General features: G+C 41.4%; 3 protein-coding genes across 3 annotated transcripts; 2 read left to right on the forward strand and 1 right to left on the reverse strand.

Annotated features, from left to right (window-relative positions):
* The first annotated feature begins 500 nt into the window (after positions 1–500).
* LOC147800305 (carbohydrate sulfotransferase 3-like) lies at positions 501–4,880 on the forward strand. Its single transcript, XM_087146877.1, has one exon. The coding sequence runs from the start codon at positions 1,581–1,583 to the stop codon at positions 2,892–2,894; it is 1,314 nt and encodes a 437-aa protein (XP_087003003.1). The 5' UTR covers positions 501–1,580; the 3' UTR covers positions 2,895–4,880.
* A 4,807-nt stretch (positions 4,881–9,687) lies between these two features.
* Positions 9,688–12,479, forward strand: LOC110979293 (carbohydrate sulfotransferase 3-like). Its single transcript, XM_022234962.2, has one exon. It carries the CDS (start codon positions 10,200–10,202, stop codon positions 11,535–11,537), a length of 1,338 nt encoding a protein of 445 aa, XP_022090654.2. The 5' UTR covers positions 9,688–10,199; the 3' UTR covers positions 11,538–12,479.
* An 8,934-nt stretch (positions 12,480–21,413) lies between these two features.
* Positions 21,414–24,635, reverse strand: LOC110979232 (neuromedin-U receptor 2-like). Its single transcript, XM_022234847.2, has one exon. It carries the CDS (start codon positions 24,467–24,469, stop codon positions 23,324–23,326), a length of 1,146 nt encoding a protein of 381 aa, XP_022090539.2. The 5' UTR covers positions 24,470–24,635; the 3' UTR covers positions 21,414–23,323.
* Between the last annotated feature and the right edge of the window lie 3,358 nt (positions 24,636–27,993).

Genomic DNA, 27,993 nt, shown 5'->3' on the forward strand with positions numbered 1-27,993 from the left:
GTTATTTTAGAACTGGAAATTCAAAATTGATTAGTACAAAAACACCCTTTTAATTCTTAATTGCTAATTTGGAGTCAATTATGGTATATCACTCAAGTCATGAAACTACTCCTTTTCAAGTAAACTCATGAACAGTTGGCAGTTGTTTCACAATTTCTGCAAAATGTTACAGATTCTTTGATAGTCTTTTAAGGCTAGAAATAGAAAAGAAATTAACAGTGCAGATAAGAATGCCAAAAAGTGATTCTTCTTTCTCAGAATTACTAAGACCACATTTCAAATTACCACCGACTTCTTTTTAGAGACAAACTTACTTTGGATTTTTCTTGGATGTTGCACTGGGGTAAGATTTAATTTTTCAGAGAACGCTGAGATTATCAGTGTAACTGTCTTTCTTATTTCTTTAAAAAAACGCGGCTGAGCTTCCTACATTTGTAAGTTGAGAACGCATTAATAAAAGAGATCTCTGCAGTGACCAGTACTTTAGAAATTTTCTTCCGAAAGCAAACTTTTGTGTTTGAATGATGCTGTTTTCACTAACCAACAATATATTGTGTGTAGGGGACCCACGTAAGATATAGGGCCCTCTTCCTTTTTGTTGTGGCCCAAGGTCCTACAGGCACCCCCTTACTTTTTTGTGCCCTCGCAGCTGTTTATTTGGTGCCACATATTGACTACTGTTGTATGTGTAAGCTTTCTCTAAGCAGGAAACAGCCACAGACTTTCAAGTAAAGGATGATGCAACTTCCTGTCAGGCACTGGAGGGTTGGTGTGGGAGCCTTTTTGTTCTGGAGCCATTCTATCTACAGACTTCGAGGAGTGCAGAACATTGACCCTACACCAAGCTCAACCTAATTACTTTCATTCTTTACAGAATACTAGAATACTACACAAGCACTAAGTAAAGTTTTACATAACTTTCTACACCTAATAAATGTGTAAATGCAATTACACAAAAAAGAGGTAAACTTTTAAACTGAACACGTGTTCGGCAATTTTAAGGGAGTTCCTATAGTTCTTCTAAAACAGGGTAATTTATTACATAATCTGTGTATTTTTCTGGGAGTGCAAGCACTCAAGTTGGACTCCAGCAGTCTCCTGACGACGGACAGAGCACTCACTGTCCAAAACGTAGAGTATATACCGGTTCTTTTCAGTACCACACATACTCACAAAAGAGATAATCCACATGGTGTCTCCGTAAACCTCCTTCCTATCGTTGATCCGCTATCCAAACCCTTCAAACATTTAAATCTTCATACCCGACAAGGTGTGCCACCGCGGCTGTGCAATGACCTGTGGACGGCTTTGTATTACGTCACAGCAATAAAAATCATCTATCCAAATTAAAGTCGGCTCGGTAACTCCAGTGAGCGCAGACGCAAATCACAATTCACCTTGAACAGATTCTTCTTAGTCGAATCCACGACCATGTAGTTGAGCACTAAGATAGACAAATAGATATTTTCTAACACCAGATTCTCGCAGACCAGAGAGGGAAGAGGTTACTTGGGGAAACTACAACTGCTGCGTCCTTTCGCAACATAACTTATCTATGTACCGGTGTCTGTAGAAAGACCATGGGAAGGAATCTTAGGTGCGTGTTGTTTGGACTAGCAGTGGTAGGAGCAGTATGCTTGCTAGTTTTCACTAGAGGGAAGGGCGTGCTGGTGAAGAATGTTGACGTGGAGAGTCGAGAGCCGTCGACAGGGACCACGCAGGACAGTAACGCTCCAACGGGGACGGACTCCCAGCGGGTGAATTCGAGCAATGCAGGACCAAAATCTTGTTCCTGCAACCACAGCTCCGATTCCAGTGCTGAGGATCGACGCGCAGCTGGGGTTCCTGCCGACCCTACAGGCATCCACAACGACAGAACGGTTGGTTCACGCGTTGTCCTGCTGACTGCCATGCGGACTGGGTCGTCATTCATCGGGGAGATATTTGGCCGAAACAGTGATGTCTTTTATCTCTTCGAACCCGGCCAATCGCTTCTGACCGAGCTTCATTCCCAAGGCGCTCTATTTCTGCGACCAATTTACATGGATATGTTGAGTGCCCTCTTCCACTGCAACACATCGTCGCTTAATTTTTACATGAAATGTCTATCACGGCATCACCCATTCGAAGTCAGGAAAAAGGTACCCCGACTATTTGATTTAGTCTGCTACAAGTGGCCAGCTGCAAGACCAGGTATCGCCTGCAGAAAAATTGACGCCGAGCTGTTTGAGAGAAAGTGTCGAGAGAAAAGACACATTGCGGTTAAGTCCATTCGCATTTGGGATATCGGGATGTTTCAGCCACTGATACAAGACGGCAACGTGAAACTAAAGGTCGTTCACCTCGTACGAGACCCACGTGGGATGACTGCTTCGCGAGTGCTGGCCATGAATTTTGTTGATAGCACCATAAACAAACTAGAGGCGGGTTCATTCACAGATGAAATGCAATTGTACTTAATGGAGTACTGCTCCTATAGCATCGACAATAAAGAAATAGGCTACTACCACCTTGAGTACCGGAACAATTACTTTCTGCTCAGGTACGAGGACATGGCCCTGGATCCGGAGCGAGTCACCCAACTCATCTACAACTTCACGGGATTCGATGCTGTCCCTGTGAACGTTTCCAAGTGGATCGCTGAAAATACCAAAGCTGAAAAACCCGGGATATACTCCACCACTCGAGTGTCAAGCATGGTGTACCAGTCCTGGCGCACTAAATTAGACTTTAAGACCGCCAAGGCCATCGAAAAAATAGGACGCTGTGCTGAAATGATGGAGCATTTCGGCTACCTCCCCGTTCGAGATGAGTCACATCTCAAGGACTTGTCTTCTTCTCTGTTAGCGCCGATTCCTTCACCCCACGACTCCCAGAGATATCATCTTCAGTGAAGAAACAGTCCCCCACTTCCACCCTTGCTCTGACTGCCTCTAGTCTTTGACGAGGGCATCGTGATGTGGACAGCCAAGCCCAGACAAGACAAAAAATAACCCATTTGCAATATATTTATATGTGCATTGTATTATTTTTTCTCCCAGAGCGTCAGTCCGGCAAATGTGGACATCCACACTTATATTTTCCAAAGATTCGTTATACAGAACAGGTGTTATTAATGTTGTGCTTTTTATTTTATAAATGTTTAATATATATCTGTGGTATCGACACACCTGTCATGCGTTGAGCCTCTCAAATCTCAATGCCGATTTCTCCTTATAAAAAACTGTCGGAGCTATTATTGCTACGGATTTTCACACTAAGTTTTTGAACGTTCTACGTGAAGTCACTTGAAACTGTACTGCTTGATAGATGTATTTTTCATCTTAGTGTAAATACATGTACATATGGATTTTTAGTCCAAAGTCATCGATTTCCTCTCTGCCTGGAAGTCTGGGGTTAAATGGTTGTAGAGGCTACATTACAGGTCCGTTAGTCTTAGTCAAGAAAGGGTAGATGGAAAGAAGAAGAGTAGTTTTAGGATATGATGTTACATGTACCTAGGCAGTGTATCGGGATCGTTGGCATCTGTGTGAGTGCGGTCACGCCAGGTATCGTACAACGATAACTATAGGTCTTAGGGCAGGCACCTGTGTTGCATGGAATCGACAAGAAATGTTCGACATTCGGAAGTTTGAATCATCAGTGATGAAAGATGATATTTATGCAGAGAAGGTGGGCGTGGCTTTCATCATCAAAATTATGTCAATTTTTTGCAGTGCTTTTCATGTAGTAACAAGGTATTTTCATGTAGTTACAAGGTATAAATTTTACAACTTGTTACTTCGTGTAAAACACTGCCAAGTTGGGCAAGCATCTTCACCCAAAATGTGGGTAAGATTGGAGACTGAACAGTTGGGTACTGTTAATGAACCGTCACTTGGGTATGTATAAACAACCTGTTATTGGTAAGCCAATACTGGATGATATCATTAGACAATGTGTTGGGTACTTTTTGGGCAACTGTTGGGTATTCATAAGATCCCGATGATGGGCATAGGTTCATTTTAAATGAATAAGACTTTACAATTCGTTTAACTTTTGTCAGATTCCATGCAGCCTTACTGGCTTACTTAAAGTAAAACATGTTACGCAAATAATGTGTTATGATCACTCTCAATGAGTTTCGCGTAGTATCAGCTATCATGGACCCATCTATTTCAAAATCGAAGAGGGAGTAACCACAAAACAGTCCTTTTTCCCCAAGAAACATTGAAATTACGCCAGTTCATTAATGCAAGGATAAGTCTAAATATGCCAACAATGTTGTTGTGGAAAACATAAAATGGGCCTACATTTCTTCTGTGCGCTAATTTTAAACGATTATCAGATATGATTAAAATGAAAAGTGCAAAGCTTTTTTGAGCATCTGAAACTTCCAAATATTGATGACTTATTTTATTTAAATAGTAAGGAAAAAGTCAAGGGAATAATTCCAAAATTTGTGCTATGTTGACTCATGCTCACGTGCATGCTTTGATTGATCTGATGCGTTGGTAAGAATCCCTTGATGCAAAAAAACATAGGAAAAACGATTAATGACACAATTTTTCGGCCAGATAAAAGTAAACTTGGTTTTCACCTCAGAGACCCATAAGCTGTTTGTGAATATTATCAAAGAGATCCTATTTTCCCAACAAATATAATTCAAGAAAGTGGAACCCTTGCAAACCCAATCACTATTTATCTCCATTTTTCAGAAGTTATTTTTAGTTTTAATGGAAACATGCAGGTGCTCCAATCCAATCATGTCCAAAAATTCGCAGAAGTTTGGTTATAAACTACCACAAATGATGGTAAGCTTTAAACACATTTGCATGATGATGAAGCTGTTGACGTATATTCTTGCAAGTAAAGATAGCCCTGTAGAGGTTCTCAACTTAGTAGGGCTTTTTGTGTGCCTCATTGGAGCACTTTGCTTGATATAAAGTCGAGTCAAAGACGTAGTGGGCCTTATAACACGCTTGGACGGCCTTCATCGGGGAAATCTGTTGCAAAGCCTGTTTCTCTTAGATGGCAAACATATAGGTTGACTCCAGAATTGGCTTCTTGGGAAGGACTACCACGCAGAGTTGTAACGAGTCACTGATTTTTGTGACTCGAGTCGAGTGGAGTCATTTTACAGCAGAGACTCGAGTCGAGTCCAGTCACCCAAAAATGCGACTTGAGTCGGACTTGAGTCGAGTCATGGACTCGAGTCATTACAACTGTGCTACCACGTAGGGCCTGGCGGGTTTCTCGATGAAGGACCTTTTTTAGCATAGGTATAATATCCCAAGAACAAGAAAATTCAAAGCGAGGAAAGCACGGAATAAATGAGGATCGTATTTCTATTTAATAGGTTCGAATCACGAGGATCAAAAGTACTTTTGATTTCATTTCAATAACACAATCAACACAAAAAAAGGTACATGTAGATTTTTATTATAAAACTACGGTAACAACTAGGTCTGCATGTAATACTTGTAGTAAAACTTGTTTTAGGCTAAACATATTTTCAATCATTTATCAAACATTTACTTTCCTCCTGTATTGGGTAGACTATTAGCTCGTATCTTAGACATGCAAGCTTGTGCATGTGCAAGTCGCTATTATGAAACAGTGTCATGCGTGGCAGTGCCAACAACGAAAAAACACAATGCCGCGCCTTGATCATTCTATGTGGGGATTACGAAAACTGTTTTCTCACCCTTAAAAGTTACACACAGCTCTAACACTTCTCTTTCAGCAAATCCTTCACGACATGTCCAACGTAGTGTGACGAGCAGATATAAGTAACAATATGCATTGCTTTATCAATGAGCAAAATGCAACATCTAAGTTTCCAACAACTATAGAAATACCTTCATTTGTTCAACATTTTAGTGATTTTGTCAACCCGTAAAATAAATACCCTGTAAAACGACAACAGTTGGCCAAGTGTATGAAATCTTCTCTTAACCAATGTTGTTCAACGATATTTTACATTTCTTTTATTTTACGTTCAAACGTTTATTCAGCCAATGTAAAATGTTAAAAACAGTTACCATCGGCAATTTATTGTTTGGCCCAACTGAGAAATGTGACCATTTGTTTAGGAGAAAGTGCCCCAAAAATGTTGAAATGAATTTGCCCAGCTCTCGTTTACCCAGCATTTCTTGTAGTTAGCGCAGTTTCTGCCAATCAGTGGTTGGCAAAGCTTTGGGTTGCTATGAGTGCAAAAGAAAGACATAAGTCATACATGTAAACATTGCCGCACTAAACTGTAAATGCTTTTACTAAATCATGAAAATACATCCCATTTAACACTGACGTAGCAAAGTGTGCCTTATGAGACAAGAGTTGCTGCCAAACAAGGAGTGAAGTTGAGTAATCTTTGGCCGCCAATACAAAATACACTCAGTGTTTTGCAATAAACGGCAGATCTATACCATACCGATTGAGCGCCCTGCCAACATTGAAGATACCCATGAGTAAAATACCCACTCTGGTATTTCTCTCGCCCACTGCCTCAGATTTGTCGGGTTTTCAACAGTGTCATATTTTACTAGTGTGGGGGTTTGTGCATCGTTGATCCAGTACGGGACAGACAGTTAGCAATTGCATTTTATGAATAAACATTTTCTGCACGAAAATAAATTTCGGGAAAAAACATCGTTTTTTAGCACAGCATCAGCGCCCTTAGATGTCAAGGGGTATTTAAACTGTTGAAAAATTTGCATATGTCCATATCAATTCTCGCAATGTGCATGTTTAAGCCAAATTTCAGCTTCATATACATGTACAGCAATCCCCTCCTACACCGTCTAGTTTTAGTTAAATTTATTTACATAATGTAGCTTTCATGTGGGGTGCGGTTCTAGAGCCAATTTTAGGAGTTAGACCCTCCCCACCTTGACAAGAAATTAAATGCAGAATTGTTAATCCAAAATTTCACAGCTTTATTTATTTTATGTATTATAATTATTATCATTTTACACTTTTGCATTGAGGGATAGGCAAAAGGATTTTTGGAGGAGGGGCCAAAGCTCCCAGCACCGCCCTCCCTTTTTTGCCGGCAGAGTCACAAGTATTGGATATGTCCTTGCATTAATTACACTTAATGGACAGATATATCGAACGTGCCCATGGTACGCGCGTTAAGGCGGCCCATTCAAAATGGACGGAGGTAATTTTAAAAATCAATGCTGCTGCGTTAATTTTCTCACTGTATAAACGACCTGTATTGTCCAAGGGCCTGACCAGATGTCGGTACGACAACAAGTGACCAAACTTTAATGCCGTAAATTATTTGCTTTATCCCCATCAGTGAAAAAAGTAGGTAAGCCTTTTCAAAAAAAGTAGACCTTTGGTCTCTTTAGGACCGAGAGGACGCACTGTGTCGAGGTGGCAAATTATCATATTCGTCAACCAGTTTGCCCAAGACTGCATAAAGAGATGCTCTTTAGCAATTTGACTAATCCATGATATCCCATTTTCAATACGTTTCATTGAGCCTAGTGCATTTGTGGAGAAATTATACTTGTTATAATTTCTTTATTTTCCATTTCAATTCTTTCAGAAGTGATGCAAACATTAAGGTCCAGTGCTCATGGATTTTTGGTATAAATTTAGTATAAATTTGTTTTCATGCATTCATTTTAAAGGAAACAGTTTGTTAGTAACGAGAATTTACTACAAACGCACTGTGTGACATTTAATGATACTAAAGCAAGGTACCCTGAAAAGTCAAGATATGTAAAGTGCGTACAGGGGGGAGGGTTGGAGCCGCTGCGCATGCGTACAAGGGAGAGGGGTTTTGAAAGGTCGGCATTTCGTGCGTATGCTGCACTTTTCGTCGCTTGTAAACTATGTTCATGGCGCTCATTACCAAAGTGCGCGTGCGCAAAATCTGCAACAGGCTATGTCTGATTCCGCGCGCTCTGATTGTAAAATGAGGCGTCATCTTTGTTAATGGATTTCCAGGAAATGGAACATAACTAATGAAATTTTTCATGACAAACCCATGTAACGTTTATCTTTTTTTCAGTAGCATTGATTTTGTGCCCTGCCTCAAAAAAGTAATGAAAAATGGGTTTTAAATAACTCAAAAATTATGTTATTTGTCACCTGAAAAAATTGAGTGTTGCCAAATTTGATTAATATCTATTAAAAATGCGTTTTCCTGATTATAAAATGTAGATTCATATAAACTAGAAGACTGTCTTAATAGATTGCACTCAGAAACTGGGAATCCGCAGGATAATATTTTTAATAAGTTTGAATTTGTGAATCCAGACATTTTGTAATCGAAAAACACCTTACATAATTATCTCTTCTAACAGATTTTTATGTCCTAATAAAACATAATTCTTAGAGTTAGGGATTATTTTCTTGACAAACTTTTGACCACAAAAGAGGATACCCTTGCACCCTACTCCTGCAACAGTGCAAGGGCAGACTATGGAGTAACATTCTTGTCCCGGCGAGTCACGGGTCAAGTGCAGTCGTGAGCTGCGTGTTTACAAGTGTACGCGTAACATGTACATGTTCATGCACATGTGCTGGGGCGGACGCGACGACTTATACAGCGCCTTATTCCCTGAGGCTTTAAGGCGCTTTACAATCAATTAAAATAATAAATATTTAAATATACATATATTTATTAAAGACAATGTGTTAAAAGCGACGAGTTGTACACAGACACGATCCAAAAAGCAAACACAAATTCACATTAAAATTCATGCCACCTAAACAAAATACTTCTTAAAAAAATATGTTTTAAGACTCTTCTTAAAAGAAATTAAAGATTCTACCTTATGCAATGGTATCAATCTTAATGAAACCGGTACAATCTAACCGCGTTGAATATACCATTTTGATGATAAAAATGGATACAAAATGGCTTTGAATTTTCGTGCGCAGTTGGATCAATACAATTTTGGGGTGATTAAAAATGATTAAAAATTTCATCTGGCGGATTCAAAATAAATGCCTAAACTCAGTTAATGGTGAATCTTTAATTTGGAGCTAGATTTTTATCTTAGAAAACTAATTTTCTATTAAAATTTAATTGATGAAATTAGTGCAAAATTTTTCGTTGTCAGAAAAGGTCCGTAAAATCCACTTTTTTATACTGTTCTGAGATTTACCGGAAACTTTTGTGTTGTTCTTGGTGTCGTGTTTAGATCTTCCCGAAATTTATATACGCTTCTACACTCGAGTAGTTTACGAGGTCTGTCGTTGCCAATTTCCGTGCGTCTACTCGCACGGCAAACCATTGTTGTCCGCTTGAATTTGAAAATGAAGTGCCCTTGTCATGAACATTGTCTCTGTGGGGCATGAACATACGTGGTGGGTGAACAGTCCCATCCCCCATGCCAAAATCACGCACCGCATCGTAAGTCTATAGCTCTCTCTTTTTTTTTATCGTGCAAGGCTTAGGAAAAGGAAAACGCAATCGTTCTTATCATCTTTTCTCCTTCCTCTACCCACAGAGCAAAGAACTCTACCGTTCCCGATAAGGCAATACTTTTTAACACATGGGAACGACACTTCCGATTTCAGTGTGCATGTGTATTTTGTTTAAGACCTTCTATATACATAGGTACACATTTCCAATAAACGTTTCTGAGGTGTTACATAACACCGTTTTACTGCTGTGGACACCAAAAGCCGAGTGCCAATAAACTTCTGCCTGTCGGTCGGTCAGAATTTAACACAACCATTCCATGTGCGATCTAAGTAGAATTCTATCATTACCACACGTTCTTATCGTTACATACAAAAAGGCAGAAAGGCTAAAATCCGGTGTCTTATTACACAGGCTTTTAGGCCGTGGAATGTTGCGTTGAAATATTATCAACGCCGGAGTGACTTGTACGAGTCACTGAGAGGGATTTTCTGCGTGCAAACAATCTTTACCTAACGCGGTGTGCCACGGCAGCTGTGCAGTGGCCCGTGGAGAGCTTTGTATTACCTGCTTAGAGCAAGGAAAATCATCGTGCGATCCCAATTAAACTCGGCTAGGTAACTCCAGTGAGCGTGGAGGCAGATTAAAAAGCGCTTTTGACGGAAGCTTATTAATCCACAACCCGTCGTTGAGTGAAGACCACAACAGCTTGCAAAATGGACATTTTCTAACATCAGATCCTGGCAGACCAGAGGAAGAAAAGGTTACTTGTTCTTAGAGAGCTAAACGTGTTGCGTACTTTCGCAATATACCAGTGTCTCTAGAAAAGACCATGGGAAGGAATCTTAGGTGTGTGTTGTTTGGACTAGCAGTGGTAGGAGCAGTATGCTTGCTAGTTTTCACTAGAGGGAAGGGCGTGCTGATGAAGAATGTTGGCGTGGAGAGTCGAGACCCGTCGACAGGGGCCACGCAGGAAAGTAACACTCCAACGGGGACGGACTTCCAGCGGGTGAATTCGAGCAATGCAGGACCAAAATCTTGTTCCTGCAACCACAGCTCCGATTCCATCGGTCCGTTTGGTGGTAGCGGTGCCGAGGATCGACGCGCAACTGGGGTTCCCGCCGACCCTACAGGCATCGACAACGGCAGATCAGCGGTTGGTTCACGTGTTGTCTTGCTGACTTCCATGCGGACCGGGTCGTCATTCATCGGGGAAATATTTGGCCGAAACGATGATATCTTTTATCTCTTCGAACCCGGCCTAGCACTACTGACCGAGCTTCATTCCCAAGGGGCTCTCTTTCTGCAACCAATTTACATGGATATGTTGAGTGCCATCTTCCACTGCAACACATCGTCGCTTAATTTTTACATAAAATGGCTGTCAAGGCAGTACCCACTCGAAGTCAAGAAAAAAGTACCCCGACTATTCGATTTAGTGTGCTACAAGTGGCCAACCGGAAGAACGGGGCTCGCCTGCAGAAAAATTGACGCCGACCTGTTTGAGAGAAAGTGTCGAGAGAAAAGACACATTGCGGTTAAGTCCATTCGCATTTGGGATATCGGGATGTTTCAGCCACTGATACAAGACGGCAACGTGAAGCTAAAGGTCGTTCACCTCGTACGAGACCCACGTGGGATGACTGCTTCGCGAGTGCTGGCTATGAATTTTGTTGACAGCACCATGAACAAACTAGAGGCGGGTTCATTCACAGATGAAATGCAATTGTACTTAATGGAGTACTGCTCCTATAGCATCGACAATAAAGAAATAGGCTACTATCACCCTGAGTACCGGAACAATTACTTTCTGCTCAGGTACGAGGACATGGCCCTGGATCCGGAGCGAGTCACCCAACTCATCTACAACTTCACGGGATTCGATGCTGTCCCTGAGAACGTTTCCAAGTGGATCGCTGAAAATACCAAAGCTGAAAAACCCGGGATATACTCCACCACTCGAGTGTCGAGCATGGCGTACCAGTCCTGGCGCACTAAAATAGACTTTAAGACTGCCAAGGCCATCGAAAAAATAGGACGCTGTGCTGAAATGATGGAACATTTCGGCTACCTTCCCGTTCGAGATGAGTCACATCTCAAGGACTTGTCTTCTTCTCTGTTAGCGCCGATTCCTCCACCCCACGACTCCCAGAGATATCATCTCGAGTGACGGAACATGAACAGTCCCCCCCCTCCCACCTTTGTTGCTGTAAACCCAGCTGACTGCCTCTAGTCTTTGACAAGGCCATCGTGATGTGAACAGCCAAGCCCTGACAAGACAAAAAACAACCCACTTGCAATATATTTACATGTGCATTATATTGCATTGTATCTTTTTCCCCAGAGCGTCAGTCCTGCAAATGTGGACATCCACACTTATATTTTCCAAAGATTTGTTAAACAGAACAGGTGTTATTAATGTTGTGATTTTTATTTTATAAATGTTTATCTAGTTCTCCAAAAAAGAAAGAATGGCAATTTAAATTTTGCCGCGAAATTCCTTCCGGTTCAGTACTTCGAAACCCCACTCGTTGGCTGAATATAAAATGGTCGTATTTTTTTACTTTACCAAGCTCGTAAGTGTTCTCTGCACACCCGTCGACCTAACTTGGGACTTAACGTAATTCAACTGTACATAAACTTTATTATATTAAGTTTTGGATCTAAGGTTTATTGCAATGTATCGATTAACTGTTCGGTATCGATACTGGTTTGCAGCTACATGTTCATGTACATGTACTCCACACAGATGATTTCCGCTCCTGAGACATAAGACGTTGCCGAAGTGAAATTGTCATGCATTTAGCTTCTCAAGTATCAGAGTTTGTTTTTTTAACTTTCTTAACATGGAATGAATAATCATTCCACCGTATTACTTTCGCTGAAAAATCAGGACGAAATTTTTTGTAGCCACCAACCCGTCCCAAGTTTTTTCGGTTTACGAATTTCGTGAAATAGGAAAGAAAACTACTTGTTCGATTTGCCAATTGAGACCTCTCTGCTTTGCTTACTTCAGTTGAATGTGAATGTGTTCGTACGAGTGACCGAACTGTCCAGAAGTATCACCCTTGCTTGCTGTCGGATGTTAAAATGCACATGTACTTTTGTCAAACTGAACATCTGCCCCATTAAATCTGTGAAGGGGTATACTTTCATGTGCTAGTGTTTAGTTGTATAGCAGTATTTATTGTTAAGTATTTCCATAGCTACGTGAGATATGTTTCACGCTTTGTTAATTATTTTCTAACCTGATTTATACTGCCGGCCAGCCATAGTTTGGAAACCATTGGTGGGCAAATTATACATGACGCAGAGGGACGTCCGTAATACATGTAATAATCCCTGTCAGTCATTACCTGCGCGTTGCCCTAAGTGTGCGATACTTTAAGTCCAACCCGCCTTGATTGATGAAACTGCTTTGCTGCCTGCATCAATTTTAGATTTTCTCAAGGTACTTCTCGACAATCAATAAAGTTAACGTTGAGAAAAAAACGAAACCAAGACCAATTTTGGTTTGTTTGTTTTTTGAGATTTGCAGTCATTGATTTTTATCAGCATTTTCTTCATGGTCGGAAACTTGTAAACTCTTATTGGGACATGAATGATGTACAGTCGAGCTTCATATAATAATAGGTCCTTCGGGCTTTGCAGATCGCCTTGTTATAACAGGAATCTTGTATTAGGGCACCTTTTTTTAACTCTATGGTTCTCATATCTTTTTGACTTGAGGGAGGGTACTAAGAGGTCTGAAAGGCAGTGTGGGGGGTGTGCTTTTTTTCCATTATCAATATCAGTATTTACTTTTTCACACACAATTGATTTCATAAGAAATGACAGTAATTCTTTTTATTTTAATTTTTTTTTACCCATATCAGCAGCCAGAAAAATATCACACTTGACTGAAACAAGTCTATTTTTAATTAATGCCGCGATTTAACTTCAACCATTCTTCTGTTTGTCAATGTCTTGCAGGGTGGGTGAATCTAGGATTTTTTTGCAAGGAGGTTCGAAAGTTTCGCATGGGGATTATTATGTTTTGTCGCCGTTGTCCAAGCCATTTCATCTTTTTGTTTTTTCCTCAACCGAACACGAGAATACGACCCCTACAAGTTTTCATTTATTTATTATTTTAATAAATCGAATCGTCATACTGGAAACCTGGGATGGGGAGTGAAACCAGAACCAATTTTCGGGGGGGGGGCAAATTTGATTTTAAAGACTGGGCCAGAGAAGTTGGGAATGTTTTTTTCTGTACCTCTATTGCCTTTGATGATCTAGGCCATCGTTTGGTGGGGGCTTTTCACACGCTTTTGGATGAGAGGAAAAGAAGTACATGTACATGTGTACATCTAGTCCATAAAATACCTGTCATATTTAAAACAACATCACAACATTAACAACAAAATCAAGGGATTGGACCCCGTTAGCCCCCTGCATCCGCCGGTGGTGTCGTGGGGGACAAGAGGGCTATGAATGGAGGCGGAGCTCCAGTCTCATCCCACCATTCCATCCGCTTCTACGTTTGTAGTTCCTATAACCGTTTCTTCGCTGACGAGGAGGGAGTTTTCGTTGCACCATCATTGGTTCTTGGTTGCTCTATTATCCAAATTGCACCGTTAATGCCGTACGGCCTCGTTGATGAATAGTCCAACAGTGCTCCGACACAAAGAAATATCGATCTTGTCATTTCTGATGTGCGCAAAGAAAAAGGGTGATAACTGCCTTCCTGAAAACATTTGCAAATTTGTAAGGCACAGGAAAATGAGACTGTAATTAACTTGTTGCCCGAGTGTGACACGTCCGATATATTCTTGGTATATTTACAGAGCATGCTCTGCCGTTAAATGTTTATTCATGCCCTCGTGCTTTTGTGATAAACGACTGTTGTGTGTTGCCTAACAACGTTCGTCCACATTGGAAATAAACACACCATCGTGTTCACTCCTCCGTCCTTCATTGGAGGTCACCCATCTCCAGTTGCTGATCCTCCCGCGTTTTGGTCGTGAGAAACCCTAAAAATGCGTACCGGTATATATTGCTAAGCATTTCTCCTCAACAGCCAAAATGGGAAACAAAATTTAAGTGCCCCGTTTGGCATAAGTTGCATTATACGCTCGCAATACTAATGATGAAACAGATGGACCTTTGTATCAAATACATGTACATGGCCTCCACTGAAATGTCCCTCTCCCCCACTTTTTAATGCCTACAGTAGGGCATCTTCCTTTATTTCGGTCACCTCAACCTCGCTAGCACGGATTATCACCAATACTAGTCCATCGGTCCAAAAATTCTTGACTAAATATAAGGAAATTTTCGAGTGGCAGTATTGTACCGCTCTTACCCACTATAAATACATGTACAAAATATTCGTATGGGGGACCAACGTTTGCAAAAATGATATCATTAGCCTTGGTTGGTGTCGTATTTAACCCTCAAATGTACATTTGCCCATTATCTTTAAGGCTTTAAGGAGGGGCATATGATTGTATGCTAATATTTAGTTGCGGATGTATAGTAGTATTTATTGTTGAGTGTGTCCAGAAGATGTTTCAACACTAATTTTTCTTTTGTAATGACAGTCAGTCATATGGTTTTCATGAGAGGTCAATTTTTGACACGATATTTCTCTTTTAGGTGGGGAATTTCTTTCAATACCTGTAAAGTAACATGCTAGTAAATATTAGGCCTTTTCTGAGGTGATATCTAAAGAAGTAACCGTAAGGAAAAACAACACCCACCGCGCCGCCAAACAATATGGGCGATTCACAATAGTGCGCCTCCAAGAGTTTGCAACGCGAAATATGTCGACCCTTTCCAAACGTGCATTGGGACGACAGATTTCGCGCATTGTGGTTGGCTAACACGTTGCAAACTCTTGGGGGCGCTCTATTGCGAAACATCCGTATTCTCATTGCTCAGTGAAACAACTCTTATCGTGCAGTGAAACAGCACAAACCGCGCTGTGCGTGTAAACAACAGTTACCACGCTGCGTTATGTAGCAATACTTAATGCGCTACTCAATGTGGCCTTAATAGTACACCATTCCTTTTCGTTTGCAAACACTGACTACTATTTTGTAGTGGCTGGTGATTATTGTGTTGTTGTAATAATGACTTTTCACGATCATATCAAAATCATTTCCTTTTTTCAAAACACTGAAGAGAAAAGAAAACACAGCAATATTTTCTGGGAAAGGGGCTGCTTGCAACTATTGCCACAGCTGTTTTGTAAAACGATTTATATTTTTTCTTAGACGATCGTTTTGTGGAACTTTTCACACTTCCTTGGGGTGTAAAAACTGATGTTTCCTTGGGGCTTTTCAGTGTATTCAATAGTGCAGTTTTTTAAAGCCTGTACTTGTAATTTACTTTAATCTCAACTATATACTAAATCCAGGCGGGGACTCAGATCTTGCTTTTCTGGATTCTTTCCAATGTGTATATGATGCTCTTTATAACTTTAAGACAAAACCGGATAGTGTGGATGAGTGTAAACAAGATTATTACAGTAGATGCCATTACGTTAGGCGGTGCGACCAGGCGTGACGGGGTCACCTTTTGCGTCACAGGCGCAAACAGTCCCCCTCTGCGCTCCGCAACAGCCACCATCTGTCCGGGTACACCTCCTTAATGTCACCGTCACTGATGATGGCGTGGTTTGCTGGGTCGGGGCACAGGATCAGACCCTCGACACCTAAGGCCTGCGTGTTCAAAGCCTGTGTGGAGGTGACGCAGAAGGCATGGGGTCATTTCAGAGACGATTGGATGGTGATATACTGTAGATGGTTGGAGTTAACCATAGTTCTAAACCCTGGTACTGAAAATGCAAAGATTTGCACTTTAGTCTTAAGTGGCCTTGTAACATTTTCCAGCCAGGGACGTACCGCACTGGGACCCTCTCCACAGCGTATAGAGCAATTCGGGATTGTATCTCATTTACGTCTGAGTAGCGCAAGATGACCGCCTCATTACTCCGGTGGCCTCAACTATAGGTGTGTTTAACGTACGCTTTGTAGACTGGGTACATGACCAAGAAATATGTGGCTTGCTGCTTATTACGTGGACACTAGCAACTGTCACTTCAAAGTTGACTAGAGGTATAGATTTTCCCTGATGAAAGTTTGACTTTGATGAAAATAATCCCCAGATGATGATTTCCAGGAGAGGAAAAATATGTACCGTACCCCAACGGTACGTGCTGTTAAATTTTTCGTGCACAAAATCCTCCCCTCAACTTATAAAACGTACAAATCTGAAGAGCAACTCAACAGTTCAACTCAACAACATAACTCAACTCAACTAAAAAAAAATCGCTTTGGGCCAAAAGCAACTGTTTAATCATGTAATCGGGAATTCTCGTGGCCCGTAGTAACCAACTTTCTCTTTCCACAAATTTTCAAACTCAGGTAATAATTACCTGATATTTCCAAAATGTCGTATCCGGCTCTTTGTGGGTGCAAAATGTGGATATTTTCTGACATGATAGTCAATTTTTCTGGCATCCAGAAGGAATCCCTCTCAAAAAGGAGGTGCTAGTACCATTTAAAAAATGGCAGGGGTGTCAATTCTTAAAAAAAACAAACAGAAGAATATAATGAAAAAATGATACTAATTACAAAACATCTACATGTCACAAGGGAAGAGTTGAATCCTGCTCCATTTCCACGGGATACACCTCTGATCTGAAATGAATCGAAATGAAAAGAGCCTGCTATCTATATCCAGGAAGAGTCCTGCAAGATTACTTGCCGAGGCTCATGGTATGGTGACTTGACCATGGGGCTATAAAACTGTAGTTTTATAGCTCGATTTAAATGAGGGCATGGACAAGCCACTTGACCTGAAGAGCCACTGATCCGAAGAGGCACAGATTCAACGACGTCATGGTCATACTTGGCGCAAATACCAACTTGTGATATAACACATGTATGACGTCATGAATCACTAGCGGCGAAATTCACCATCGAAATGTGAATGAATTAGCAGAGTGCTTTTCTCCGAAATTGGAGTTGGCGTTTGCTTTCTCAACCAGTCTGAACAAGGCCCTCCTTCACAACCAGTGCACTGACACAGCTCGAATGAAGGCACACGGGAACAGAAATCCAGGGGATAGGAGTGTATATATCTCACTGTTTGGCCTGAGGGATCGGCTAATGGATCATCTCCACACTTTTTTGTTTGGCGAGAAAAAAGGCGTATTTTGGGGTATTTTTCAAACCTCCCATGAACCAAAACGTATTTAATAGTAAAGAGAAAAGGGGAGAAAAATGACAAAAGTTTTAATATTCAGTTTGATGTAAATCAGGGGTGCGAATATACATGTAGATTAGATGTGCATCTGTATGGTGAACAGTGCCCCTACAGTGTTATGTAGTTTCCAGCACCTCTCCCCGTTCCCGGCACAGATTTAGGCCTACGCCACTGACAGCAAATAACATATTTTTTTACCTTGTTTTGAATTTTTCATCGGGTAAATCATAAGTTTAGCCGAGTCTAGTCCTTGTTCTTTCCACGTGTCACGCATGTACTCCGCGTTGGGACGCTCAGCTGGAGAGCCGGCTGTATGAGGAGCTTTAGTGAAGTACCTATCGGTCATCAACGTAGGAAATCAAGATTATTTTAATAATACCATAAGGTTTTAAAGTTATAAGGTTATGTTTTTAACAATATGAATTCGGCTAACAAAAACGAACAAACCACAAAATAAAACCAAACGAGGAGGACAGACCCATCGATGTTACGTCGCAATTAAACTGCAATTTTCTTAGCAATTTTGTTTTAGTTTGCAGTATAGAGAGCAAACTGAGTCGTTTGCTTAAGGCGTCACTCAGTTTGGCATCCCGATGAAAGTGGATTATGTGCTAGTAAACATGTTAGAAGATCTTACTGATTTACAAGGAGCAAGAAATTCTCTAAAAGTCCTTCAACTCAAAGGTGGCTTCAGTTACCTTCAACTCAAAGGTGGCTTCAGTTACCTTTGACTCATGTTTTGTTTCTCTTTTTTATGTTTCAAAATGAAAATTATTTTCAAAAGATTGTCCGGATGACAAATTCATCGATCATTCTATTAGCATAGCGAATTTTTGAGCGTATTGAACTCTCAAAACTCTGTTTTGCGCCCTTTCGTTTATTTTTTTCTGCTGAAAATAACCCGCAAGTTTGATAAAAGCTGTCAAGGGGAATGAACGTGGCCTTAGCCCATGCCCAACGGCCAGGCTACAGCTTCCCCGCCCAATACATGTATATCTTGAAATCCAGTCTAGATCTTTGCTAGTCCGCAAATTACCACGATCCCATGGGCTATTAAGTGCACCTATCACAGATTCTCCTCAATATTCGCAGCGTATACACGGTCAGTGACATTCACGGGGAACGTACCAGTGTTGGGATCAGGCGTTGGTATACCGCGCACCCGCATCCCTCGGTGCCGTGAAATCGCCAATGATCACCCCCAAGCCGATGCCCACTGCGGCCAGAGCTACCGTGATGATCCAGAACATGGGTCTGGGCCAATTGGACTCTTTTCTGTATAGTTTCTTCTCTATGATGCCTCGATTGCCTCGACTGTAGATATGATCGATATATTACTTGATCAGTTGCCAAATATATTAACCATACGCCTAGCTCGCTCGACTTCACGCCCCTGTAATCTCCACATCCAAATTACTCTTAGGATTAAGCCTATGAACTTTTATACGTAATGGCATATACGTCATAAACAGTCTGATGTTCGAACACTTGAAGGGATGATGCAATTTGAATGAGTAAATACAACAGTCACGAGCTACTCCTAACTTCTTCACTGGCCAACACAACTGTTTAGGAAAATAGGATCAACTAAACAGTACGGAAGTTTTCCTTAACTTTACCTAGACATAGAAATTTTACCTCCTTTCACACCAGTCTAGCCTTACCTGGGTAATTGATTACCTGGGTACACCCGGGTAGAAACTAGCCCAACTAGGCGCCTTTCAGATGTGCGTCAACATCTGCGCCAAGCGTTGTGTTTCCGTGACAATTGCCCCGGGAGCGATTTTGACGGCTGAACGCAACGCACACGTGCGTTATGTTAACGGAGTAGATTTTTGTGTCCGTGAAAGTGAAATGCGTGAATGCAGCGTGTACTAAACGCACCCCAAAAATGTACACATGGAAAGCCGCCTTTAGTGTTTTCCCCTCGTAATTTGTAACTATATTCACACAGCAAAAAAGGCAACCCGAAGAATGAATGCATTGCCTTATGTCCACCCTGGATCATCCCACTAGCACTGTACAAACTACTTTTGAAGTCAGCCGGCATATATTTTGACAGTGTGGAAACAGGTGTCTATGAGTATGTCCAGTGCGTAAACCAAAAATTTCAAGCCACTGGCAATTTCCAAACGTGTTCACGCGTGCAGAATGCAGTCAAGACCTGTGCGCTCCATTTAGCCTATGCCAAGTCGAGTTACTGGTTGTGAAGGACTGGTGTTTACCATTAAGGACATGAACATGTACAAATAGACCTTTTACGCACGGGCAATTAGGCTGCGCTGCCTGTGCTGTTCAAACCCGAACAGAACAGGGTTGAAGAAAACTCGGGAGCATTCCAACTATTATTGAAGGTAACCCGGAGATTTTTCTCAAGGCCACAGAGGCATTTTGAGGTAGTTACCCGGAGAATTTTCAACACCGATCAGTGCAGTGTGAACACCCTGAGATTACCCGGGTAACAGCTTACTGTGAAACTCGCTAACAACAGGTTGATCTTTATCAAGGAGTGATGTTTCACTGAGGCGATGAGGGGTGACACTTTTATAAGAACTCTATAGATATATTATTTAGCCATTAAATAAGAACAGGGTGATGTAATTGTACAGAGAAATTGACTCGGAACCATGAAAGCAGGGATCTCGCGTATGATGAGACCAGTCTCGTTGCTTATTATGTGAAGTATTTTTCATGTTAAAGCATCCAGTTGTCTTTGTGAAGTATCTTGTTGCTGTGAAATATTTATCAAACACTATTATAGGGAAATACTTGTTACCCAACACTCGGTAACCTTTTCCTTATCAACTTCCTATTTAACTTTGAGAAACTTTCAGAGTTTAAGAAATAGAGACGCCTTCTTTGGAGAATATTTGTTGTGCATGCCGCTCGGGCTAGAACGATTAGTTTCTAGTTCGGTTCTCTGAGACTTGTCATCGTTTTCAAGAAGGGACAGGCATGTTAAAGCCATATTTTTGATTTCCACTTTACCATGTTGCTTGAAAACGTCATACTTAACCATTCTGACATACTTTCATCATCAAAACATATATATTTCTAAATTACATTAATAATGCCATCAGGGGCAGGCTTCTCGACTGCATATTGAGCTTTCACGAGGTGGCACGAAATGCCTGTCCCCGAACACGTACAAAACGTGGCGCCCTAAAAGGAATAAAAGTAGGTCAACCCCGATTTTTTTTGTTTTCACAAAGAGATGTGCATCTTTACAAATTAATTTCGGCTAATAAACCCTTGTGTTCACTCAAATTAATGAACGCATGTAAAAATTTACCTCTCAAAAGAATCACGTGAATGTTTCTAATTTTTTGTATTTTTAGAAGAGGAGAAACTTCAATTTCGATTATATCGAAAACTTTTTTTCCCCTTCAAAACCCACATGCCCGTCTCTTCGTAGAACGATGTCGAATACATAGACGGTGGCCCATGCTGGAGAAGGAGTGGTCTGACAGTTGATGGAGGTGTTGATGGCCGACAGTAAACGCAAGTGGGCCATCCTGTAGAATGAGATTGAAGCACTCAATTATAGACGAAGGTGGGCAACGCCACGCATAGACGTTGGGTTGGGCCGACAAGTACTATAGACGGAGGTGATGGGCCAAGCTGTAAAAGATAGGCCTTGCTATTTAGAAGAAGTGGAGCGACAGTGGACGGAGTCTGGCCTCCTGCAGAAGGTGTGACTTTCATAGCAAGGTAAAACAACACACCCAAATAGTTCAGTTGGTTATATGCTTTTATTTTGCCTCCTTTTTGGTTTACATGATTTAGTGTGACAATCCTCTGTCGTGTCGCACACTTGCTTATTCTCCTACTTTCCTATCACTTCCATGCTCATTTGTTTATTTTAGGCAGTTGTTTCTTGTTTTTTCGTGATAACATAAGACGTAACAAGAGCAGGAGACAAGTCACCTTCCCTTGATAGGATATCACTGTCTTTGTGAACAGTGTTAATTAATGGTTGAGCACCCCACCCCAGAAATTTGCTCAAGTCCTGGATTTTTTTATGGCCAACACTTCAATAGGTTTACTCTAGAAACCAAAGGTCTAGATCCACTACGTGGTACATTTAATCATCCTTAGTCCCGGCCTTTAATCAATATTTTTAATTACTTTCAGTTTATTGCTACCCCTAGGGGGCATTGCGTAATCAGCTTTTAATTGTCCTGTTTCACCTTGTGTAGTACTCACTCTTATCCATTTGCAAAAGTAAGACCCCTAAAAGTCTCGGACTTCCTTTAGCTGCATATTAATTTTCCATCGACCGTTTTGGTACCGGTAACGCGGCCAATGAAGGCAAATGCAAAAAACCAATGCTTGTACACGGCTACTCTAATGCGCTTCTCGCGTCATGCCCGACAATTTGTATTTTCCCTGATTTTAGAACTATTGTGGAGCTATTGTGTAGACTAACATCATTCCAGTTTTCCCTAGATTCTTATTTCTGTGTTTGTGACTTTAACTTGGAAAAACATGGATCCTCTGATGCCCTAGTAAGTCAACCTGACTTGGCGAAATAATGTATTGATTCCATTTGTAAGGTGGTCTCCCAAAAAGGCAACATAAAAGTAACGTTTTTTTCTCCAAAATTCATTTACAGAAATAATTATTTTGGTATCAAATTAAAGCTTAGAATGCCATCTTTTCAAGACAGAAGACTTCATTTCATACGAATAACACAGATATAATTTTGATTACGTGAGATAGCTGCTTATTTAGTTGTGTCCAGTGGGACTGACAGCGGCAATCAAAACACTGTTTAAGCCAGGTTGACGCATAAAATCATTGGAAAAGTCTACAGAATGAAGATACTGCACTGTTCAGGGGTTCTGTTGAGTTTTGTTCAAACCTCATTTATTTTCCATCGAGAAACGAACATAACTCTGAAATGGTTCAAAGTGATTTATGTAACAGAAGTAAATAAAAAACTATCGGCACCCAAACTGGGGTAAATTTGCCCAAGTTAAACTGAAGTTGTTTTGTCTGCGACAAACTCATTGAACTCAGAATTTGCAGGATATTCTTAAACAACGATTGTCCTCTGAAAAAGTGCCGGTTTCTTCAGTACAGAACTTCCAAGAAATTCCCCGAAAGTCAAGAAACCAAACAGCTGGGTTACAACTTCTGCTTTGAATTCAGTGGCTGCTTAGAGATAAATTGAACAAGCTTCCACTGGACATACCAAAAATGAGTTGTGTTATCATAATTAAAAGTACCTGAGAAATACAACATGAACTTTAGATAAACTTTTCAGTATAAAACACTATAAGCTTGCTTCTTATACCCCAAAACAACTATTTCTGACGATAGTTTTGGGAGAAAATTAATTGTGTTTTTCTGTTCCGTCTTCTTTTACTACGCCCACCACTACGCCCACCACTTTGCTCAATCAATGTATTAGGTGTACTTTTTGAAATGTGTTATATGTAGGTGGCAAACAACTGTAACCATTTACACTAGTAATAATGCACAGAGGAAATAAAAGTCCACACAGGAACTAATCGGAGCGTCGAAGGCAGATCTGACAAACGCACTGCCCCCACCATTCAACAACGGAATTAAGTTAGGAAACCACTGCAATTTCACTTCAAATCTTTGTCTTTACACGCTCTTGACTTGCGGGAAGGAGGAAGTTAATTCGATCAACCCTCTCCCCGACGGCCGCCTAATGATTGTCTCAGCTCACTGTCACTTGACTGTAAGAGCGAAACAGTTGTTCGGCTCCGTTTCAGCAACATTGGCGTTCGATTTGCCACCTCTGCTTGTTGATCGGGAGAAGGCTTCTACGAAGGACTGTCGGTAATGGCGGCTAGTCACATTGTAGATGATCGGGTTTACTGCCGAATTTAAGAACACGAACACGTGGCAGACGGTGAGCACCAACACGTACTTCCTGTAGGTGACGTCAGACGGAATGCCGGCCAAATTCTCGCAAAGGAAGGCCAAAGATATGGCGATAAATGGCGTCTGGCAGAGGAAGAACACCACGCCATTTGCGACTAGCATGCGGGTAACTTGGTTACGGACTTGGAGAGCTTGCAGGGCGTGCACCGATGGAGGCGTAACCGGGTCCTTTTGAAGCTTGTGCTTCGCTCTGGTGCTAAGACCGATGATGATCAATGTATACATCACGGCGTTGGTTACCATGGCAACGATGAAGACCGCGGATTCCAGCACATGGCCAACAATCAGTCCCCAGTGGCTGCCGGCCACGCAGTATCCTAACTGGATCGGTAGACTGTGATACGGCTCTTCTTCTGGCCAGATTGCGCAGAATTTGAACAGGTAGGCATACCGGAACATCACCAAACCAGCTAGGACAAAGGCCACGAGCCAGCTACCAGCTACCAGCTTCAAACTCCTCTTCACCCTGTTGCCCTGGCCGAGGTTGGCACAAGGCTTGCAGACGGCGTTGTACCGCTCGTGGGAGACCAGACTCACCATGGAGATGGAGGCGAAGTAGGTGATGTACTGCGGAATGAAGGCGCCTACACAACCCACGACAGAGGCAGTGGGGAGGTGGGTGCGGACGGGATTCGTGAAGTAGAAGGTATATTGCACAATGCTAGTAAGCAGGAACGTGAGGTCTGCCATGGCCAGACTAGCCAGGTAGACATTAGTGGTAGTTCGCATGTATGGTACGCGAGCTATCACATAGAGAAAGGCGAGATTGCCTGGGATGCCTACCGCCAAGATGGAGAAAAGAACGACCAGCATGGTCGTGCTGATTCCTCCGTTGAGGAGGTATACACTCGCATCTTCCTCTATTGTCAAGTTAAGGGATGGTAAGTTACTACACTCGCTCGTTCTGTTCATCTCAATGTCTTGTTCCATCTTGCACAAGCTGCAATTTGGACACAAATCGCGTAGTGGACCTGCGTTATGTGAAGGTGGACCGCTGCGTGAGCAGCTTGCAGCGGTCAGCAGCTTGCTTTGATGGCCCAACAATCAGATGGTATCTACTAATTCAGCTTCTGTTTCCTTCCTGCCTCGTACAAATATCTTCTGGTTGTTGTTTGTGTCGGTCGAGTCGGGCACAAGTACCAGCACATCAGAGCAACGCAATTGGCCACGCCCCATTAATTTAAGATGACAATACGCACGCGCACGGTCACTGCGCCATTTGGTTATCTTTTCACTGAGACATCTGACGTATATTGTCCTGATGACGATTTTCCAATATTATTTTCTGGCAAATTTAACAATGGAAGATCTCCGTCACGAGACGTTGTACAAAGCAAACTAAACAAATAAATAAATCACGCCAAATGAAACGTCGGTTGTTTTCCATGCAATTTTAAAGAAGACCTTCCTCAAGGTAAACTCGGCCTTTCATTGTGACCATGCATTGTTGTCATGTAATTCGAGGGAGAAAACCCCTTAAAAGTACAATATTCGTCTTCACACTCAGTCCAATGCAGAACGCAGATGGAATGTTTTTCGTTTTGGAAGGCAAACAGATTTGCAATAATAAATAGGCCCATGGATCCTTCCTAGATTGAAAAAAAATCAGACCAGGTTCCACTCTACATTTCCCATAAAAAAGAGTTAATCAGTCTAACGACTGGGCTTGAAACAGTTAATAGCAGTTTTCTGGTTAAACTATGCGATCACGTGCAGCCTCTTATTACTAACCTTTTACTTCAGGTGTCCGATGACTTGAGTTTAATTATGATGTAACTTACAGCTGACACTTGCAAAATCAAGATAATCTGTCGACGAAAATCCATATCCCTATTCAAAACCTTTTGGTAGAAACCTTTAGGGTGTCGTCAATTTTTGTTGGGTCAAAGAATTACCTGGGCGACGTTATCTTGTCCACTGTATTTAGCTTGCTTCTCTAATTTGAATTGCTTAAACCCCTCCTACTTTCATGCTGAATTCATTTGTCGACGTTGTGGTCGGCTGAAGTTGAAGTCTACCATAGACAACAACACATAACTTAGCAGCCTTAGTTGCTCACTGTAGATGTAAGCTGATACATAAAACACAGTAGAAACTGTGAACACGCTTCCAAAATTCCCCAAGAAAATCAGTCGGTGTCACAGCTGTTTCATACACTGATAAATCATGACCAGCAGGCGTGGATGTGGAAATCTTATTGGGCTTTTTTTCCCAAGGTTAATTATTAACAAAACCCGCGTGAATGCATTGCGTTATTATGATCATACAACTCCACGTGCCGTATGCGTGGAAACGACTAGCAGGCTTCACCAGAATGAAAGACTCGACACTGAATCAATAAACCAGTGGTTCCATTATGGATGGTATCCTTACCTGTTATATCCAACGACATGACTGTCTCCGAATATCACCCGGAGAAAACAGTGAAAAATCTAACGCGCGAAATTTAATCGACTCACGGTGAAAGTCCATACGCTCGCGGTGGTGTAAAAATAAGTAGGGCCTTCAATTTCACATACGAAATGAGATCGCCCTTGTCGGTCATTTTGTAATGTTTTTGAGGCCACGTCTGACACTAAGCTAAGATGGCATATTAAATTTTGGCTGCCCATGGGAATAGTAGGCCTACGCATTGTACTGGAAGTCGTAGTCACAAGCATTCAATACGTTCGTAACTCAAGGTGCATGACCAGGGTTTTGTTAGCCGTTAAAATAGTATGAATGTCCTAAATTGATTCATATAAAAGTTATGATAAAAGGGTCAAATTACACAACACTTTGTGGCACAATACTCAGAGTTTTTTAGTCAAATATTGTCAAGGTCTCTGTTTTCATTCATGCTGGTTATCCTCCTGCCCTGTCGCCCGTTTTGCCTTGTCGCATGCAGAATTTCATCTGCCAGACCCCAGCATTACATTTCGAACACCATTTGCCATTTTATATTTTCAAACTTCCTTAAACCTCGTTGCAAGTTTCATTAGACCGAAAGTGCTTCGGGTCGGGTTAAGCGTTCTGTACCGGTGTATGCCCAAATCTCTTCGCATTCCCTCTTGATTCCAGAGTTGGCGGCAAGTTATGTTTTGCAAATCCAAGTCATGTCAGAAGCCATTTGGCCAAGTCACAAATTAAGCCACAGGTTATTTCGTCCAAACACAAGGCAAGTCACAAGTCATTTGGTCCAAGGCAAGTCAAGTCGCACATTATCTTGTCCAGCTGTGATAAGGAAACTGGACCACGTTTTAACTAAGGAGTTACGAATGGTGGACAATTGAACTTGACTCATTTGATTAGTATATACAATGTACTTATTTCATGTGTACCGTAGTATCACTCCCAGAAGTACCAGGTGATACCAAGTGCCGCTGTTGGTTCTGGCTACAATCCAGGACAAAATGGTTGGGACAGTAGCTTGGCAATAGCCACACACTCTCCATCCCCCACTCCCCTAGTCAATGTTGACATGTCCAGCTGGAGAGCAGACCGCGCACACAGACCCAACTTTGTGTCTAGCACTGTGCCGTTTGGTGTGTGCTTTCTGGCGTTGTGGAAAACAAATATGACAGCCGACTGTTCTGCATAGTCAAATTTTGGGCAAATTGTAGAAGAAAAAGCAGATAATTATTCATTTTGTATCGTGCGTGTACAGTCACAACTGTTTTGCAGGAGTGCATGCGATTCGTTAATGCGAAGGGCCCATTTTAGTACAGAAACAACGTACGGTGTCCCTTATGCCGTTTCCATGCACAGCAACCAGGAAATTATGGAATGGCCAGTACTTGTATTGATTTTTAGAAACTTGAGAAATGACAGGTACATTTCGTCAGTATTCTGTTTGAGTTTGGAAAGGGACATATTTGACTATTTAATTGTGACTTTTTGCTGTGCCATTTTTGTAAATCGGAATTCCAATATTAATCTCATGGCCAATGAGGAAGGGATTAACTTAAATGACAACATTAAGTTTCAGTCAGATCAAAATTATATGTAACTCCGTGGGTTACCGTGGAGGAAAAACTGAATGGGCTAGGCGCCTTTTGCGGCGACATAGGGGTAAAAACTAAAAGATTTACTGATTTGACATCCATTGCATTCTTGATGTTGTTTTTCCAGCAACTAAGAAATTGTTCGTTTCTTTTAAATTTATTTCATGATTTTTCCTGCTCGTATTTTTGGGTAGTGATGGATCCTCCGTTCACAAGAAAGAGCGGCAGTTGCAACGCATTTGTTACGACGTTGGGATGAGCCAGGGGGATACGGGACGTATCTTTTGTGAAAATGTCTCGTTGAAAATTATCAGATTATCAAAAAATCAATTATTTTGCAGTTGAAAGGAAACGAAATTGTTGTTATAACAAATGAATAAACATTCACTATACACCTCACAGCTTTTATAATGAGATCACTGAGAACAAATGGACCCAAACACGGTTGGAATCGATTTCATGGTCGAAAAT

The sequence above is a fragment of the Acanthaster planci genome, linkage group LG01 (assembly GCF_054643075.1).
Source record: "Acanthaster planci isolate LZ-2023a linkage group LG01, COTS_SCS, whole genome shotgun sequence".
Taxonomy (NCBI): domain Eukaryota; kingdom Metazoa; phylum Echinodermata; class Asteroidea; order Valvatida; family Acanthasteridae; genus Acanthaster; species Acanthaster planci.

Bases quoted from the DNA above. Each gene is read 5' to 3' on its own strand.
- LOC147800305 (XM_087146877.1), top strand. From the start codon at position 1,581: ATGGGAAGGAATCTTAGGTGCGTGTTGTTTGGACTAGCAGTGGTAGGA.
- LOC110979293 (XM_022234962.2), top strand. From the start codon at position 10,200: ATGGGAAGGAATCTTAGGTGTGTGTTGTTTGGACTAGCAGTGGTAGGA.
- LOC110979232 (XM_022234847.2), bottom strand. From the start codon at position 24,469: ATGGAACAAGACATTGAGATGAACAGAACGAGCGAGTGTAGTAACTTA.